This window comes from Bombus impatiens, unplaced genomic scaffold (genome assembly GCF_000188095.3).
Source record: "Bombus impatiens unplaced genomic scaffold, BIMP_2.2 scf_0389, whole genome shotgun sequence".
Classification (NCBI taxonomy): Eukaryota; Metazoa; Arthropoda; class Insecta; order Hymenoptera; family Apidae; genus Bombus; species Bombus impatiens.
In genome coordinates this window covers 2,069,438-2,089,813 of record NT_176808.1, presented here as the reverse complement: position 1 = coordinate 2,089,813, position 20,376 = coordinate 2,069,438, and the positions used below count along the sequence as shown (strand labels likewise).

The window sequence follows — 20,376 nt, the reverse complement described above, 5'->3', positions numbered from 1 at the left end:
GGTTCGTCGTACATCGAGTCGACTCGGTTTCGATTCGGCTTAGTTCGTCTGTCTACCGCCGCTCTCGCACTTTCGATCTTAATTTCGATCTTGGAAGAAAAATCTCTCGATTCTGGAATAATCCGTACCTCTGACGTTCCGTAGGATTTAAATCTCTATTGCCAAAACATTTACAAAAGTTTCATTCCGTGGAAAATTGGTTCGTGCGACATATGGGCACGTGTCGATGTTGAAAATAATACGTGCTCGTCGATCAAATCATCTTCCGAAATAATTTGCTACAAATCTAAAAATCCCAAAAGAAACGCCTTAGGTGGTGGTTGGGTAATTTAATTGCCGCGTTTTGCATTCTTCAAATCGGCGATGTTGATGTCTAGTTGATAGTTGGTGTTTAGGCGACGAACGAGGTTTGGCGCGGATACGCGAATGCGCGACAGTGGCGAGATGCGCGAGCGAAATCGAAAGGGTGGAAAAGAGATAAGAGTAACGGATCCAGGTTTAGAGCAACGATCGTTGGTTTTTTCATAGCTGACAGCGTGGTGGTCGTCGACGATGTTGAAGATAACAAAATAAGACATCTGGCTTAGTAGCGTCGCGGCTCGTCGCGTCGGCTAGTTTGGCCGTAAAGCGTCTTCACCTCCTTCGGAGGACATGCAAGAAATATCCGAGACAGTGCGGCAAATCGTCGAATTCGAGGATTTAGTGTCGCGATTGAATCGAATAAACGACGTTGGACGTCCGTTGACCAATAACCGTTCCGTTATCGAAGGAAGAATCGGGACCACAATTACACTACCAACAACAACTATAACGGCTACGTTAACGAGAACAACGACGACAAAGTCGTTGTCCAATTGGACGAGTAATACTGACTCGTTGCTAGGTCCGCGTTATGTAGCTCCGGGATCAGTGCCTGAATTTGAATCGGAATCGGTATCAAAATTGGGTACGGTGCCTGTGCCGGCGTCGGCGCCAACGTCGACGTCGGCATCGGTAGAGTTTGCGAACAAACAGCAATCACCATCGTTTAGCTCAATTCCATTGTCGTTATCGTCGTCCGCGCATTCGGACATCGAATCTGCCGTAAAATCCGCCGTTGATCGAGCGTTCAATTTCTCGTCTACCTTGGATCGTCAACGGAAAGACGGGAAGGTTGGACAACGTGAGCAAGAGCAACGCGTGCGCGTGAACATCGGTATCGACGAGGATTTGCGCATGATCCTCGAAATGGATCCGTCGATCGTTGACGGAACGCCGACGTCGTCTCCGTTGCACGGCAATTCTCGGAACAACGGTCACGTTGCGTTTGCCCGACCATTACGATCTACTCGCCCACAAGGCTGGTACAGAACTGTTAAAAACGGTTCGAGTTTCATTCAACGCTTTGCATCTTTTCATTTCTTATCATATCCGTATTCAACCTGATTTTTCAATTACGTTACGTCCTTTCGTTTTTTTCAGCTACTCTCCTGCCCAGTTACCGTTACGCCTTCTACTCCCACTCTCTCATTCCCTCTCTATCTCGCTCCCGCTCTTGCTCGTCTGTTCATTACTATCTATCTATCTATCTATCTATCTATCTGTCTGTCTATCTATCTGTCCATCTATCTAAATCTTTTATTCGTTCTGGCTTTTGCTTGTTCAACCTTGCTCGCCAAATAGCGAGATCTTCCTCGTAAGATCGTTCTTCTCGCCGAACATGTGTGTCCATTTCCGTTTACCGCTACGTCTACATTCTTCTCGACTGTAAACATTGCATCTAAATATAAATGCGTCCTTGGTTCTTACACGTAGATGTGTTTCGTGAACCTGGCGGCGTACCGCAAGTATCGTGCACACGAGTCTCGTCGTTACCTTGCGTCTGTGCCCTTCGTCTCCGATATTTTTCCTGTTTTTCAATTTGGTTTTAAACACGCAGAAGATTCGATCGCTCTATCCTGTCACAGACGAAGGAAAATAATGTTCCTTTCTCAAAAGGAAGTCCGACAGTGGCTATAGCGACTCGATATCGCTGGCCGGTAAATCGTAAATTTTGCTTTACATGTGCGCAATTCGTTGCGTTATATATTTTACACGTTACGTTACGTTTATCCCTCCTTGTATCTTTTTCGAAATTTGTTCACTGTCACCAAACGATTGATACATATCTCTGTCGAGTCGTTTTCGATCGTTTCTCAATATATGCGTTCAGTAGACTGCGGATTTTTATGTAAATTCATACTTTTATAAGCTAAAGAAAGGCAATATAAAAGTTTACCTTAGAAATTCTATACATCTTTTACCATTTCAATTTCTCACGAGTGTATAAAGATTCGAAAAGAAGAATAACGTTCGTCGGTATTTTCCCTCTATGGTAAAGGCTAGATGAATAGAAATGAAAATAATTGATTGCCAACGCGACAAAAGCGAGATAGAGAGGAAAGGCACAAAAGACTTGTAACTTACAATTAGAGAGAGAGAGAGAGAGAGGGGGGCGAGAAAGAGAAGCAACGAATAGATATAGAGCAACTCGGTTAGTTTTCGCCGAAGATGATTACGTAACGCAGTTGCGACAAACATGCGAAATGAACGGGATCCCGATCGCTTCGAGACAGAAAGCAGCGACAGAACCGCGTTGTGCTTTCAATGTATTGTTCGGAAGAGAAGATCGCCACTCGGAGGACAAGAATCGCATCTCGATCCAAATTGCACAATATCTCTATTTTGGTTTTCTTATGGCTATAATTTGGCAGTGTTCCCAAACCGGGAATACCTTTTAGGCGACTGGTACCACCTCCTCTTGATAAATCGTCGATTCGCCATGCGATTTCTGCGCGTCTATTTTTTGCATAGAACTCTGCTCTCTAAATGGGCATAGATTTCTATACCTTTGCCATTTACCGATCCTCGTATCAATTATAATCTATACGCAAGCATCGGATCAACCGAACTGGTCTCTTTACTTTTGTTCGGATATTATAAATATTAGCAGGAACATGATCGCGCCAAGTTACGGAAATAACGGCAAAAGAAAATCGTTTTGACGCTGTGTCGTAGATTTTGATGTTAATGAACCACGCCTTGATTCTTGATACGCGCGTTCTTTGATTTTTTACATTTCGACGGTTGTATCGCGCGCATGTTGCTGCAATTTGCGCGTACACAGGCGCCATCGTTTCAAATATTTCCATATTTCGTTCTTCGCTTTAGTCGAGGATGATAGAATAGATGCGTGGAGCAAACTACGAAACGATCGAACGATCGTGGGATAGAGAAGGTACTGCTCCCTCGACATTTCCTCGGCATTTTCCTCTCGCTCCTACGAAAAAGAAAAAAAAAATTGATTAGTCGTCGCTGCTAGTAACGAAGTTAAAAACGAGTAGCTGGTTCTAACAAAGATTCGTTAATCGTGTCCAACGTATAAGCGGCTCGTACATCAGCTTGGAGAAGGAAGCTAAAATTTGATGCATAAAATCGATTCGTTTCCGATGGCTTTCAGTCCACCGACGTTTAAAACTGCGACGCCCACATCGCGTACGCAACTGAAGCTCCAGCTGATGCGAGAGCAGCTGCAGGAGCAAGAGAGGCGAGAGGCTGAATTCCGTCAGAACTTGCAGCAACAGAGACCAACTACCGCCCCTCCTAGACCCGTACCCACTACTACGCTGTCGACTATCGGGGTAGATGTACCACCGCAAGTCTTACAGGTATGTATGTATGTATTCTTCTTATCATTTCTCTTATCTTCTTATCATTGACTTCAATTCTACCCTCGCCCTTCGTCTACTTTATTTCGACGTTGTGTACGAGATGCAGTTTATTTTTATACGACGTATCGTCCCGTGAATACTCTTTTTCTCTTTTCTTTTATATTTGTTACGCGCTCGTGTATGCTTGAACGCGACAATGCAACGTGTGTGCAAACACGTGTTTCAGAAAAACAGATGATTCAAACTTTTAACGTTTTCACAGCGTAGCACAATTCAATCCGGAAGGAGGGGAAGAAACATAAAATACCGTCTCTTTCTTAGCTAAAGGCACGATAAAGACAGACGAACTAATACGATTCCGGTGCATTTTCCAAGTAATAGCGTAAGAAATCTACGGCGTTCGACCTTATTGCATATTTCTCCAAGCTTTAGCCAACACTGCCGATAAGACCAGAAATAGAATAGAAACACGTGTCACTTGGTAACAATCGCCGAAACTGATAGTCGTTTCTTCGAATAGAAACAAACGCGAAATGTGGTTTCTTTAAAGAAAGAGAAAGAGGGTCGATAGATTAAACGAGACGCGCCACTTTTTGTTCACAGGTACGAACGCTATTGGAAAATCCGACGCGTTATCACGTTGTTCAGAAGCAGAAGAATCAAGTGCGACAGTATCTTCACGAGTCTTTTCGCGGCAATGGTACCACCGGGGACGAAAGCGTTCTCGGAAGAAATTCAGTGGAAGCCGTGCCGACGTCTGCGCCGATGGTTGTCCAGAGCGCACCACCGGGACCAACCGTACACCATCCAAAGCCACAGCATCCTCACCTGGCCTCGTACCCACATGGTCCCACGGTATTGTCGCACGTTAATCCGCTTGCGGCCAGTCCAGATCCTGCGACTGGTGCCATGTCACCAGGACTTTCCAGTGTCGCAACCAGCAACTCCGAGGTAATTTAATACGTCTACCTGTTGCCTATCGATTTATCATTGTCATCAAATTCGTACTCTCAATTCGTCCAACAAAGGATTATTTGAGCCAGCTAATTCGAATTGCTACTAAAATCTACTGTTATCTGAAAAGACAAAAGTCATTTTTCTTACGATTCAATTTTCAATCTTCTTACGATTGCTTAGCTCGACTCGAATAATCTTGCTTTACTCTAGGACGCTCAGTTCGTACAAGGTATCGATAAACGGTAATAGAAATACACGAAATTTAGGAAAATTGAAGCAGAGACGAACCGAAAAGAATCTATGCCACAGGCGTCTATCGCTATGTTTCCTTCGCGTATCTGCCGAATCATGCGTATCAGCATGTACGTGTACATAAGAGTGTAACGGAATTTTGGCTTTTTAAAGTGAAAACAAAAGCGTAGAACGTACTTTCACCTGTTTCGTTCGCTGAACGTAACAACGATTAAACGGCTGGAAATCATAGTTACGATCATACTTGGCAGCTTGAAGGTCGAACCGATCGATCGATCGATCGTTCGCTCGCTCACTTTCTTTTTCTTTGTTATTCGTGCGGCATCGAAAGTCTCGCGGAAACTATAATGCTTTTTATTAGTTGCTCGACGATGACACGTGTCATATCACCGCGAGGATAACTGGTTCATTTGCAATTGATTCTTTTTTATAAGATGCGTAAATGTTATTTATTGCCTTATTTTTTATTTATTATATCGACAATTTGTTTGTCGGAATTTTCATTTAACTTTTTATTGAGGCTCTTAAAAACGAATAACGCGAGGAACGAACTACTACGAGTATTTAGTACTACGTCAGAAATGGATTACGTTACACGTATCTCCGTTAAAACGAACAAAGAACGTAAACGCGGCTCTCTTCGTAATTTGCTGTTAATTTTATCAGTTGAAGCCTGTTACATTGCTATTTTTTAGCTATGCTCACGAGGTCGTTGCATGCGATATTTTTCGATCCCGCAACACAACTGGGTTAACGGAGAATACCTAAGGCGCGTCGTACGGTCAGTGCGAGAGTAGAATACATAATAGTACTGGACGATAGGAGAAATTGGTCGCGACACAACTTCAACAACTGTCGTAAAATTATTTAAGCAAAGAACGTATCGAGTGCGAGTTGGTGAGGAGATAGGAAGAATCTAAAAAAAAAACTACGCATAGAGAAACGAATATCTCCGGGGCGAAAACCAAAACTTAAAATGTCGTTCACGAGATATTGGCGACGAGCTAGAACTAAAAATTTTGTTATCGCAGGCAATTCGCGTAGCCAGGAAAATATTTACAAATACTCTCCGCGACTCGCGAAAGGCTGAGACGATGAACGGATAAATGACAAAGGATGGAAGAACGAAAGGGATCGAGCGAATATCCTACTTCGAAGCCTCGTTTTCATTGGTCAAGTTTGAATTCCAACGAGTCGAAGCGGTTGACTGGACCAATGAGCGTAGAGATTCGAAAGAATATCGCATTCGAATCTGATAAATACCAAGTTCACGCTAGTCAAGCTGTTTCGAGTTACTGGAATCCAAGGCGTTTAAATTCGATTTAACTGGACTAATTTGAACGAGGCTTAAATGGCGAATGATAGAAATGAAAATGCGCGACTGCCATGTGGCCGTAGTGCCGTAGCTGTAGCCTAATAGTAGGGGATAATGGGTAGAAGCGGTAACTTAACGATAGCCGATAGCGCAGCGGGCGTGGGGCATGGCGGTGCTCGTGGCGCGTGGCGGGCATTCGAGCAGCAGCGAGTAGTAGCGAGCAGTAGCGAGCAGTAGCGAGCAGTACCGAAACGAGCCGATCGACGGTGGAGGTTCGGGTTCGCGCGAGAGCAAACCTTCGTGGAGCGTCGTTTACCTCGACGGTGGTTCGATGTTTGTTTCGCGAAGCGATCTTCCGTGTCGTCTCGTTTCTTCGATTTGTCAGAGCGATCGACGTTTTCACGACGGGCCAACAAGGGGTGAGAGAAGAAGGAAGAGAAAAGATCTTCCCGCCACAGATTATTCCACGCGGAAATTTTCCACGCGATCAACGCGTCCATCGTGTGGCAACACCCGGTAACGATGTTTCACGACGAGGAGTACCGCGATCGATGAATCGCCGAACGATCTTGCTCTGGTTAAGAACAACATCGGCGCGATATTCCTTTCGCATCCGCTTTAAGCCGACGACCAGCACGTAACTTGTCATCCATCGATACGGTAAAAACGATTTTCTGGCTACGACAGATCCGATTTAGAATCGAAGCAGAAGGATAGAGTTCGACGCTGATCATTTTTAAGTTTATCGCTGCCAATTCGAACCGATAACGACTCTTTTCGACGATAGATCGTTCTAAAGCGTGACGTATACGTATATTTCAACTCGACGTACTATCGACTAATATCGAGTTATCTTCGCGTATACTACACCTGTTCGTCACTCGTCATCTATCATCCGCTGCCTGTTCCCAACTCTCCCGCCGTTCCCGTTTAACTCGGAATCCCACTTCACTTCGCCGAGATCGTAAGATACGTTATTGGGTAACCGCAACCTTGAGGTACGCTTAATCGTAGGTAGCCGAGTCGCGACGGAGTGGCGGTACGAGGAGAAAACGCAAGGTTGCTACGAAACAACGTCGTCGCATCGGCAAAACCTTCGAGTCCAAGCCCGAGTCCGAAAAATGCACTCGTTCTTCGATCGGTTATCCGCATTCGTATTCGCTTTCGCGCTCGTTCTAGCACCGTTACTTTGACACGTATTCTTCGCACAAGAAGAATCGTTTGTCCTCTTGAATGCCAATCCACCCCGTTATCAAGGTTGTAGTTACAATTATATTCGAGTATCCTTCGCGACCGCGACCGATTAACCTACGTTTACTTTCTTTTTCTCCTACTCGTATTCGTTCTTGTTCTCGTTCGCGAGTACTGTTGTCTCGGTGTTTCGATTATCGCGCGCGTGTACGTTTCGAGTGCCAGCCACCGAACGGGTAAATACGATTATTCATGAGGAGAGCGACAATCAGTTTTACGACAAAATTTCCCGGAAATGGATGGACGAAGCGGAGAGTAGTTAGCGGAACACGCAACGTTTATCAGGAGTTACGATCGGCGTCGAGGATCTTCCTTTTGCAAAGAAGAAGACAGACGGAGGGCGGCGGAGAAGCAGGAAAGGAAAGAGAACAAGAAGGACGATGACGTCGAAAGTGGTGGCAATGACGTTGACGATGATAGCGATGATGCTAACGACGACGATAACGACGATGACGACGACGTTGAATCTCATCTGAGATCGCGAGGAAATAATTTCCATCGTCGGCTTCGCTTCAAGATAATTTTAACGGTTGGGATGATTATCGTACCGTATATACGCTTCTTTAATATTCAGCGGAGAAGCGAATTTTACTGAATTACCAATCTTCTTTGCGTTTGTGAGTTCGAACCCACGCGGCCCCACGCCACCATCGCGCGCTACTAGCCACGTGCGTGAACGCGTACTACACGTGCGCACATGTCTCTAGTACTTGACCGCACGAATATACGGTTCTTGTTACTTTTTCGTTCATCGGATCCATTTCAAGCAACGACAACATGCCAGTGTTCAATATAATAACCCGAAGGTGTAAGGTGAGTCTCGTTCGATTCGTTAAACTATTACCAACGAAACGATTCAAGATACGTTCGTTCACTGATTTTGCTCGTATTTTACGCGCATCTCGACACGCTTCGTTTTCGTTAATTGCATCTAGTTATTCGTGTTATCGCGTTATCACGCTATCGCGTTATTACGTTATCAGCGCTGCATTTCACAACGCAAACGAGTAGACGAACGGATGAGACGTTGAACGGATCGAAGCGAAGGGCAAGACGATGCAAGATGAATTTGAGGAAAATTTAATAAGTTTACGCCTTGTTTGATCGATTCGTATTTGCGAACTAATCAACTGTCAAAGATCGATATCGATTAAGTCGGTGTAATCGGTGCTTATCGCGTCCTTTATCGTTTTAACAAAAGACTATCGTAAGTGTAACATCTAAAAAATTCACGAGTGACGATGGATTGTTTACGTATCCTCAATTTTCTGTATTTCGCATTTTCTGCATATACGTATACCTATACGTATATATTTTTATAGATATATATATATATATATAGGATATAGCAGCGATCGATGTCGTTCGCGTAATCATCAACTGGTAGATCTTTGGTAACAGCACATCGCGGCCTCTCATCTTACGAAACTTCGTTGCTATAATTTGCAATTCTTAATTTTCTTTTACTATTCTACGTATATTCATGGCGAGGATGCGTAAGATAATCGTGATAAGCGTCAGCATTTCCGACCGCTTGGGCGAGCATATAAATCTTTCTCGATCAAGGATTGAAAAGGCTTTTCAAGATAACGACAATCGCCTCGATAACAGCTTATCTAGGTAAAAACACCTAAATACTACGAACATTCTGGGCGATGCTAATATTTGTGAGCGATGCCATACTTACGTTTCGTAACGAGCAACTTCGTTTATACGAAGTCAGAAACGCGAACACATAACCGATACCAATACGAACAGGCAGACATAGACGGCGGATCAGCGAGAGGATGCCAGTCGTGATGGAAATGCACATATGTATAACGTGTTAGCATATTTATTACGGAAACCGCCCTCCGACCATTTTCGTTTAATCGCTCTCAGCCGATTGCAAGGATAGCTTCTATTGCAGCTAACGAGTAGTCTGTGAATTTTTATACGTTTATGGGAAATTCGAAGTCGTTAAAACGTACAGAAATATATAACACATAAATATATAAAGCAAATTGTATAAAATATTTGAAGCAAAATATCGACTATAATATTTTAGAGTTCTAGTTAAATTCTATTTGTTTAATTACGTTGGTAAAAATAGGAATTTGCAAAAATATTCGCAGTCTACTAAGGCGTATAGTATTTTCAAGGAACGTACGAACGAAAAAGAACGTTGTGTATCCAATACAATGCTAACGTCGTTTTTCACTTGCGTAGCGAAAGATATAACACGATATGACGAAACGAGATGAAACATTAGAACGTAAGACCAGACACGACTTCAACTATGATAATTGTTTTATCCGATGTGACATAAACAATAGCGATTTCGATCATTTTTTCCAACTGTGCTTCTCCGACTATCTCTAATTACTGATATCTTTGATATTATCGCATAATCTTGCAGTTAGATTATCGGTAGCTGAAACATAAATGAAATTCCAACGATAAACTAGGTTCCCTTTATTAAGGCGCTTACTTGGTTCCCTTTATCAATCGACTTCGTTCTTTTCGTTCTTTCTTATCTCTTGACCTTTTCATATTTTTATCTGTTCGATCGCTTTCTCTCGTACAACTTAAATGTATCCTTTGGCCCTGCCTTTTGCCACCGTTGTCTTTCTGACACAACACGTTCTATCGGCACGTTCTTCCACGGACAGACATCGGTTATTGTTGTTACGTAATATTTACGTAACTTACACGTACGCAACTTGAATAGCCATAAGCGCCGTACGCTGAGCACCAATGCTTGCGATCCCAACCCGTTTCATATCGTTTCCCTCTGAATTTTCACCATTCTGCCCTCCTTTTTCATAACCGTTCAACTTCTCTATCACATTTCTCTTCTTGCCTTTTTATCGTCTTTATCGTCTTTCTCTTTTCGCTTAACGCTTTCTCTCTCTCTCTCTCTCTATTTCACTATCGTTTGTTCAAACCTGATCTATCACTGTCCCATTAAAACATTCTTTGACCATCGACAGCAATTGAATCGGCGATCGTCAATGGAGAGAATATCAAGAATTGCGAATAAAGTCCACGAGATTCGATAAAATCGTGGCAGTGTGTACGATATAGGTGTGAGAACGTTCTTCCTGTTATCAAATCTGCTTAACAGGGCAAACTAAGCATGATATAATCAAATTGTTTTTTCAAAAATATCACATCCTCTATGATATTTCTCTCATTCGAAGGTTGGATCAGATACCCGGCGAATGAATCGATAGAGGAAAAACACAAAAAAAAGGAAATGTTAGAGAGAAAATGTGATATAACAATTAGCTTTGACAGCGATTTTAACGTGAACTCGTTTGCTGACCCCGCATCGAAGCAAAATCGCATCTACAGTCCTCCTTCCATCGATACATCGATAAAGTATAAATTGAAAAGGCATTCTAAGGCGATTGAAATACGATAGAATCATGTATCCTCTGTTGTGCGTAAAAGTACATATCACGATGGAATTTTTATTTATCGTCCGAGAACACAGACGATCCGAAAGTTGAGTTTAATCGTTTGGTCATATGAAATTTGTATGATTACAGGCGGAGGATCTTCTGGATGACATCTTGTCGTTCGAAGCCAACTCCCTAGGCGATAATTTAAAAGACAGCCAGTCAGGAAGTCTGTCCAATATTCCAGAATTACAAATCAAGCCCGAACCTCTGTTGCTTACCGATGCCGAGATACACGCGCTTGCCAAAGATCGACAAAAGAAAGATAATCATAATATGAGTAAGTAAATACGATCGACTATTGGCTATACGTATGCGGTGACGGTAACCTGTTACTATTAATTATTAGCAGTATGCGAAAAACCATAATACATTCGTATGTCTCTATTTCGGTGCTCGTTGTTCGCTTAAAACAACTGAAACAGTCATTTGAATTGTAAACGAATTAGAGACGGATTGCTGTTCCTGCGATCGTGTAAAATCTGATATATCCACGTCAAATATCCATGGAGCGGAACGTAATCGTTTCGTTTCTGATATTCGTGCTTCTTCAACGAGATAACTCATTTTGTTGGTTCATACGTAGGCGAATATATAAAGTATACTAACGTAGAATACGATAGGTTGTATAGGCGCGAATAAGAAATCAGCAGAATAACGTGAAACGGCTAGAAATGGCAATTTTATAAAATTAGAGTAGGAGATAATTTTGTCTATTTATTATTAGTAACCGACATGGTTGTCGTTAATCAACACGGCTGCTGTCGATGCTGCTTACCATCTGAACGCCAGCTTTCGCGCGCCGGCACTCGATATGAAAATATGTAAAAATATTTTCAGACGCAACTGCGATATCCTAATTATAATTCATATTATTATTATGATTTTCAGTCGAGAGACGGCGACGGTTCAATATCAACGATAGAATCAAAGAGCTCGGCACTCTCTTGCCTAAAACTAACGACCCGTAAGTACGTTTTTCAATTTCACGACCGTTTACCACGTATCGTTAGCGGTAAGGCAGCAACAAGCAACTCACGCTTAACTCCTTTGCAATTTGTAGAGAAGAAAATGCTCGATAAGATTCGTCAAACACGTTATGTACGAAGAGCGTTGCTCGTCGTGCAAAATATATCGTTCGCAGACGAAAAACGTACGTAGACAATTTTTTGGAAAACAAACTTGCTAGTGAAAACGTAGTTAATATTTTTCGACGTGCAATATTTAATCAATGGGTCGCTTATTCGTCGTCTTTAATCTCTGCTCGTTTCTCATTGCCAGTAGGCCGAGTATCTCAAAAATGACGTTTACGTCATTCTTCTTGACATGTTCTCTCGTTTCTTTTCTCAGCTTACGCTTCCTTCGTCATGAGTCGATATTAAACTTATAAATCTTAAGAATAGATGGATCAGAGAATGGAAAGGTGAAAGGGCAACGAAAAACCAACGATAATTCTCTCGTTTCTTTTCTCAGCTTACGCTTTCTTCGTCATGAGTCGATATTAAACTTATAAATCTTAAGAATAGATCGATCAGAGACTGGAAAGGTGAAAGAGCAGCGAAAAACGAACGATAATTCGTTCTTGAAACAACTTCTCCAACCTAAATTCGTTCGATTTCGTGTCTCCCTGTATCCTGCGTCTTGCATTGCGTAATAAATTTCCGGAGAACGAAATAGCGAGCGATACTTGGTACGGTCGAGTACCAAAGCATCGCCTCCTTCTAAGATTAGCATCGTACGAAAGAAAGATGTACGGAACTGCGAGTAGACGGTGTTACCGTGTCTCGAGTCTCACCTCGATAACGAAACGAGTCTAAGTACAATGGCAAACATTCTGATACGACCCCGTTTTCCAAAATTCTCTCTCTTTCCCACCGCCGATCGATGTCTCTTGGCTGGCATTACGTATGTATCTTCCGTCTCGTATTGTGTTCGATTTTATCCAATCGAATTTTATACCGCTATTTTACTTTTCCATCTAACGTCGAATGATAAGAAAATATCGAATTGCATTTGTCTAACTTTATCAATGGGATTTTAAAATAAATAGGAATACATCTCGGAGGAATTTTTATTCGTTCGAACGATTTCTTTCCGTGATAGCTTTTAAGGATTGAAAGTCTAATCGAATATATCTCACGAGAAAAGAAGACACGACGAATCTTTAATAACGCGACTCGGACAGCGTAACATCGTAATCAACTAATTTTCACTTGTTCCAGATATTATGAAATCGTCCGAGACGTCAGGCCAAACAAGGGAACGATTTTGAAGTCTTCGGTCGAGTACATAAAATTATTGAAAAACGAGTTGACAAGGATGAAACAGAACGAGCTGAGACACAAGCAACTGGAACATCAGAATCGTCGACTCCTTTTACGAGTTCAAGAGTTGGAGTTGCAAGCGAAGGCGCATGGTCTTCCGGTGACTGATTTTAGTTGGGCTTCGACTTCCGGTAGCATGCTGAACACCTTTCCCCGAAACAAGCTCGAACAACGCAAGGTAATCGAATTTCTATATATACCGCCGGTCATGACAGAATTAGGACATCCGTTGATATTTAATACAAAATTTGATATCCCCTACTGTTTTTACTTCTTAGTCATTTACAAGCTTATGCGTAAAAAGAAATTCAAATTTTTCTCCGTGGTCCTAATTCGACGGCCCATATTATTCTCTCTTGCTTTTTATCACGAACGTCATTTGTCTTCTCTCAGGAACGAGGTGAATATGTACATATTCTCGATGGTGTGCATCCTCGCGCAACGACGACTGTCACGATATCGCGGCTGCTATGAATTTCGTCAAGGTTATGCCGATCAACACCGATATGTACCGCTGATCGTTTCACGATCCTTGATCCGAATAAACGCTCGCTTCGTTCCCGAGACTGGTTTCATAATTCGCATGTGTTCCGATCAGACTGCCAGCTACGAAATCGCTCGTCTTGCTCTCTGTCTGTCTGTCTGTCTGTCTGTCTCTCTCTTTCTCTCTCCCGCTCCATCTCTCTGTCTCCTTTTTTACGAGTGTGCGTGTACAAATAAATAGTTCTATCGTCGATATCGCATCCTCTTCTCCCTTGTTACTGGTGTTTCCACCAAGCACCATGTTTCCGTTCGTTCTTCCGTTGTACGCGTATTCTTATTGTCAGTCTGTCTTTTCTTTATTCTGTTCGTCGTTGTAATATTTTACTCTCTTTTTCCCTCTGCATCGCTTCGCTCTTCTCGCTTTACCTAGCGTTTCTTGGATTCGCGTCGAGCACACGTATCAGACATTCTAATCCTACGTTACAGAACTATCCAATCGCGGAAATGACTTATCTTATCGTGATTTGGAAACATTAGGTATATTTTTACATTCGGTATTCTATTTTTTTTTCTTTTTTCTCTAATTGTATTTTCCTTAAATATCCGCTTGTTGACAACGGAAACGAGTTAATTCGTTAATTCGCCGTAAAAGTCTTAAAAGACTATGAGTCGATTCGTTGTTCGAGCTGTTGTCAGTCTCCTGAGTTCAAGCGAAGGAAAAGATTTTCGAAAGGAAAACGGTGAGACTATTCCACGCACGGGAATACAAAAATCGAATATCACATTGGTGAATTGTTGTAGATAAAATCTAGTCGGTATATCAATAAGCGATTTGTCGGTTCTATGAAATGCGAACGTTGATAAGAGCGCAATTTGAATCGCATGTTCAAACAACAAAATAAAGCGAACGTCTCTCGCTGCTGTTCGTTCGCGATCACATCGAACGAAAGTGTTGAGTAATATGCACCGTATATACATGTATAATTTATTTCTATCGTTCATTCGCGCGAATTGAAAATATTTCGATACTATATGACGATTAGCTTCGGTTATCGCACTCGAAGATTACAAGGGAAAGACACGATAGGTCGCATTTTCCAACCTTCGCGAGACAACAATTTTAAAAATCAGAATATTGTCTCGACTAATCTTACATTGCCAAAATTGTCGTTTTATTCGATTTTGGGATTTAGCATGTATGTATTTTTCTACCTTCTCCGTAATTAAAAAATAATATTGTTTTGTATAAAAATTTCGAAGATACCAAAGCACCGTTTGTCTTAACAACTGTTCCTTTGGCTGGACCTAACAGGGTCTTTGCATTCTTACGAATTTGATATAAAAGAATAAACAGAAATGTACTTATCGTTCTTTCTTCGTGTGATCTTCGTTTAATTAATAAATAGAAATAGATCGTCGGTTGTAAAGACATGTTATTTTTGTGTACTAAATAGATTCCAGAATTGGTTACCGAAGACGCAACGAGCTTAAGTATGTCGCAGCTGGAAGATCTGATGGAGGACGATGGAAACGGTCCGATTCATAGCGGCGACCCGATGCTCTCCTCGCCTCATTTACCACCGCTAAGTCCAGCACAGGCTGGCTGTCAACATGCCCTACCAGACGAAGATACCCTTGGTAGTTTGGCACCAACCACACCGAATTCCTCCTCCGATATGGATATTGTCGCGTAATAGGATGCGAGCGTTAATAGCGCTCCGAATAATCAATTTATATATTTTTCGATCGGAAGGACATTCGAATTTTATCGTAACGAGAAAGTAACAAACGCAATATAATCGATACTAAGCGATGCAATAGACGAATAGCGACTCGCGAACGTCGCATCCTTGTGTCTGATTAACAACGTACATGTTATGTGTTGTTCTTGTCCTTTTTTTCAACGGCTGGCCGTTACATACATACGTATTATAAATCGTAAGTCTATGTAAAAAGTTACTTAGTATAATCGTATAATAATTCTTGAGAAAATTCACGTACTTTCACTCATTCAAATAGTTCCAAAAGCAAAAAGATTCTCGAACTCGTATTCGTATGATTGCTTTCGATGGCAACCATCGATCCCTTACAGGTGTCAAATACTTATGGGATGTACGTAATGAATAACGGATGCGATCAGCACCGAATATTCTACGTATTTATTCTACGATAAATAAGCGCTCGCGCAGGTCGCGAGTTCATTGACGAACAAACAAAGAATTGAAATATACTTTAAAATACTTTTTGGAGTTGTCCAAAGTTGCGAGAAATACTTTGGATGTTCCTTTTAATTTCTAATCTTTTTCCAGTTCGATTACAGTCAGTGTTTCACTGTATTGCATTATGTTGCGTTTCGTCGTATTATTAGGAGCAAAGCATACTGCAATACTCAAACCGGTTCGTTCAAGTGCCTTTTAATTATTTTCTGTCACTCTCCTTCGCTACCCATTGTCTTAGTTGTTCGTAATGTGCGAAGAGAATCAACTGCGTGTTTCATCATCCAACGATTTCGTTGACCATTTTTAATGATTATTCGTTTCTTCCTATAAAATTTCTCGATTTAAAAAGACATTAGTGAACATACGTTCAGATATAGATATATAATGGCGAGTACGGGCTAATTAAACTTGACACGTAGATCTAAGATGATAATCGATCAATTAGAAAAGAGACGATTCGATAACTCGAAGGAAAACTTGAACAAGTGCTGTAAACAAGATAAGAGGAGGCGATTTATTGAAAGACGAAAACTTACGTAGGAGAAAAGCCTGCGGCAGAATATATATTTTCTAAAGTATTTTGCGTCGGAAACAGCAAGTGATTAATGTTACTAGTGAATAATGTATGCTCTTATTCCATGGAGATGTCTCGTGTGCGCGAATAATATTGCTGTTCCCGTCGCTCTGTGATCCTTTTAATATATGTAACTATCGCGTTTTACCTCGTTAATGCGTATTATTCGCTCACTGTTATCCGCGAAAACCGTGCGAGAATCTCGTGATAATTCTTCACGGTGACCGCGCGAAACTACAGAGTATATAAAGAGACGTTACAGAAAAAGTGTTTAATCATTTTTTCACGTTTTGTCTTTTCCTTTTCTTCTTTTTCTTTTGTTTATATATTCCCAATATTCTTCCTAGCATCTTAGCGATGGGCTCAAGTACCTGACAAATTTATGTTAATAATTTAACCAAAATAAGATATACTCTTCGTTTGGTATACAATATTTTACATTTACAATACCTTCCAATCGTTTCTGCGTAGTAATTTTTACAATATTCATTTTTTCCGGGCAAATTTTAAATTGTTTTATAATTCTACCAGTTACTGAACGAATTGAGAGACCACTAGCCATCTGTTACGTACAAAAATTATGTAAGAGATAGGTCGTATAGGTCGGAAAATTAATTAGATTCTAGCATGATAGATTATTATGTTTAGCATTAAAAGCTATTTTTTGTCTTGCATGGCCTGAATTTTTTCTATTATTGTAGTATAATTTCATAAGTTTCTAGGATAAAAGGTTATCACAACAGTCTCCTCTTAGTAGCCATGTGTTTCTTATTTCAAGTGACAATTTAAGATAATTATTTTCCGATATGTAACTACATTCCTAGTAGTTTACAAATGTGTCATAATCTCTGTTTTTTTTTTCTATACATAACTCCAACTTGTCTTTCTTAGTTATTTTAATATTTCTAAATGGCTTTTCTCTTTTTTTATACATAATTGATTACATAATTTTTATTAAAGGAACCATATATTTTAGTAATAAAAACTTATAACATTACAGAAAGGGTATGTTCCAGTCGGCTCTACTCTACAGACGCAAAGCTCCAACATGATTGAAACTGATACTAGAAAACTATAAAGAATTGAGCTAGCTAAAAAGGAGAATCCATCTCAAATAGGTAATTTTTTACTTCATTTGATACACAGTTAATTTAATGAAAATTCTAAAAATGAAATTTTCATACTAATATCTTATGTATATATTATATTTATTATAGTGCAAATTAAACTCTCGTTCCCCTTGTTTATTAAAGTTCTTTCGGTTTTAATCTTTTTCAAGCAAACTGATTAAGATTCAATGCTTTATCGTTGATTCTTATCAATAGTTTGCAATATTAAAAATATGATGGTTTTTGAGATAGTTATGACATTTTGTCATGCTATTATGGGTAATCACCAACACTTAAAAGTTAACGTATACTATATTTATTAAATTTATTTATTTATTGAAAAATACAATATATATAATCATTACAGCAATGACTAAGTATGTAATTAAATTATCTAGGTGTGATTCTTTGAGATTCTCATGGAGTGGTTCAAATGCGTTTCCCCAGTGCAAATAAAATTCTCAGAACCGTCAAAAGTGTGATGGGTCGTGGCCTAGACTTACCAAAAGATTCATATTATTTGATTAAAAAAAATGCAGTCGCCATTAGAAAACGTTTGGAAAGAAACGACGAAGACAAAAACAGCATGTTGATTCTTCTGGAGTCTAGAATCCATCGACTTGCTCGATATTACAAACCCAAGGGAATTCTTCCAACAAACTGAAAATATGGTGAGAGTTCCATTGCTAGCGTTCATGTCGCTTAATTACTTTTACGAATTTTTCAACAGAATAAAAATTTAAATATAAGACTTGTGTTTTACTAACCAATTCATTCCAAATTCTCTATTTCCATTTATGTATATCCAACCTAAATATAGTTACTACCAATCTGGAATGAAATATTGGTATTTAAATACAAATGAAAAATCTTATTAGCGTAAAGATCACCATGGTATAATATTATTTATAATAAGTAATGAAACACTAATCGTCTATTATTAAAAAGTTAAGGTCTTGAAGCCAAGATACTGAACTTCCCTTAAAATTGGGAATTCAAAAAGAATATCAAGGCGCAAATATAAAACAAAAATTACTACACGTCCCTAACGAACGAATTCACGATTGTTCGAATTGACGCGACGATTGATGGACGCTAATTTTTGTTGATCATATTTACAGCTTGTCGTGCTTTTAATTTTAAAGACGGTATCGTAATAAAATAATATCATAACATCGTGCAGCTAACAAACGACAGTTTGAATCTCAATGTGATTTGTAGGATAGTCTAAAACGTTTGCGATTTGAATATCGCGTTCATTTTTCGACTTCGCGCGGTTCTTACATCGACTCCTGCGCAGGCGTGCTGCAGTTTTCATCGGTGAGCGGGATCGCCCGAAAACGGCCGAATGTTGACGATCGGAAGCGCGCGTGAATACGCGATCGCTTAAAATCTTGCTTGTACCATATTTAAATCACAGTTGGTTGTTATTTCCCTTATCAAGAGTAGAAGATATAAAATTATTAGGCAATAAAGATGTAAGAATTCACTGAAATTCGTTAACTGGAAACTCAAAGTATCGATAAAGCTTATGGTATACTTTTCTTTAATACGACTCTATCTATGTACACGAAGGTAAAAATTACTCTCGAACCGTATTGTACAAGTTAGTACTATCTATTTGCAAAATATATATCCCGCATACGTAGTATTGTATCTCTGTTATTAATTACAATTTTTATTATATAGCATATTAAGAATAATGGACTAGAGTATGCGTATGTAAGAAGTTATAAAGAATACTTAATTTTGCATTTTATTTGATTTTTATCACATTTAGTAAGAAACGATGCGAAACGTAAGTTGCATAATAAATGCATTATGAGGTATCGATGGAAATCGTTGTCGTAATTATGACTTCACCGTCTCATGGATGGATGATCATGTAATGGCTTTAGTTTTTAGTTTAGTCGTTGTCGATGCCGGTATTATACCAAATGCAGTACTGACATCGACAACGAATAGTAAGTAGGAAGTGCTCGTATCAATTAATCTCCTCTCTTTTTCACAAGTCAGATATATATGGTAGAACTCCGTTTATGTAAAATTGCCGAACCAAAGATAATATATTGGTATAATCGACAGTATAATCGGAGTTTAGGTAACAAGAATCCTCTGATTATCCCCACAACCAATGATTTTTCGTTTACGTAATAACGATTCACGTTCAAGTAAGCGAATCCGATCAACGATAGTTTATTTAATCAGGCATCAACTACGATTTCGTTGCAGCAAATGAAGTTCGTACAAACGATGTACTATTTTGCGATAATAGAAAGATGTATGTATCTTCGAGCAGTTTGGACTTGCGGTGAACTATTTCGATAGTCTATCGAGAGAAAAAAGTCAACTGGTTTACGTTATAAACTAATCTTGCGTCGTAAAAAGAGTCACAAATTCGGAGTGCCCCGAAATAAAACTCAGCTCGACATATCGTAGAAAATAGATAGCGGTACGGAAAAAAGCAGTGGATTAAGTAGGAAGAAATGCAGAGAGTTTTAACACCCATGACAATACCCGTGATTATCGTTATCAGCTAGTGATCACGATGTTCAGCCGGTGTTTGTGAAATGTGAACGCCGATCACGCATTGGTCGTGAGAATTTTGAAAGTTGCTTATTTCGTACTCGTCACGTGCATAGAACGTGGAGATCAACATCGAATCAACACGCGAGTTCCTATCTCCAACCAATCGTGCGTCAAACTTTCGTCTCACCTCTTAAGGCTCGTGGCAACTTGGAAATCGTGATTGGCTAATCT

General features: G+C 40.2%; 1 protein-coding gene, 1 long non-coding RNA gene and 1 pseudogene across 6 annotated transcripts in view; all 3 read left to right on the top strand.

Annotated features, from left to right (window-relative positions):
- The window catches only part of LOC100748167 (microphthalmia-associated transcription factor), an 18,400-nt gene extending 1,626 nt beyond the window's left edge, over positions 1–16,774 (top strand). Inside the window, exons 1-8 of one of the 5 annotated variants that reach the window (XM_024368143.2) lie at positions 361–1,343; positions 3,479–3,686; positions 4,293–4,640; positions 10,998–11,187; positions 11,799–11,874; positions 13,130–13,409; positions 13,625–13,716; positions 15,169–15,305. In XM_024368143.2, coding sequence (XP_024223911.1) covers positions 652–1,343; positions 3,479–3,686; positions 4,293–4,640; positions 10,998–11,187; positions 11,799–11,874; positions 13,130–13,409; positions 13,625–13,705 — 1,875 coding nt within the window. In that variant the 5' untranslated portion in view covers positions 361–651 and the 3' untranslated portion in view covers positions 13,706–13,716; positions 15,169–15,305. Of the gene's footprint in view, positions 1–340; positions 1,344–3,478; positions 3,687–4,292; positions 4,641–10,997; positions 11,188–11,798; positions 11,875–13,129; positions 13,410–13,624; positions 13,717–15,168 lie in introns of those variants that run through there. The other 4 variants (XM_024368142.2, XM_012386353.3, XM_003490001.4 and 1 more) reach the window with 4 other exon arrangements.
- LOC117151737 lies at positions 11,881–12,801 on the top strand. The gene is made up of 2 exons (XR_004461843.1): positions 11,881–12,330; positions 12,454–12,801. It is a non-coding gene; the product is annotated as an uncharacterized LOC117151737 (long non-coding RNA).
- LOC100748290 lies at positions 16,360–18,365 on the top strand (annotated as a pseudogene).
- The last annotated feature ends 2,011 nt before the right edge of the window (positions 18,366–20,376 follow it).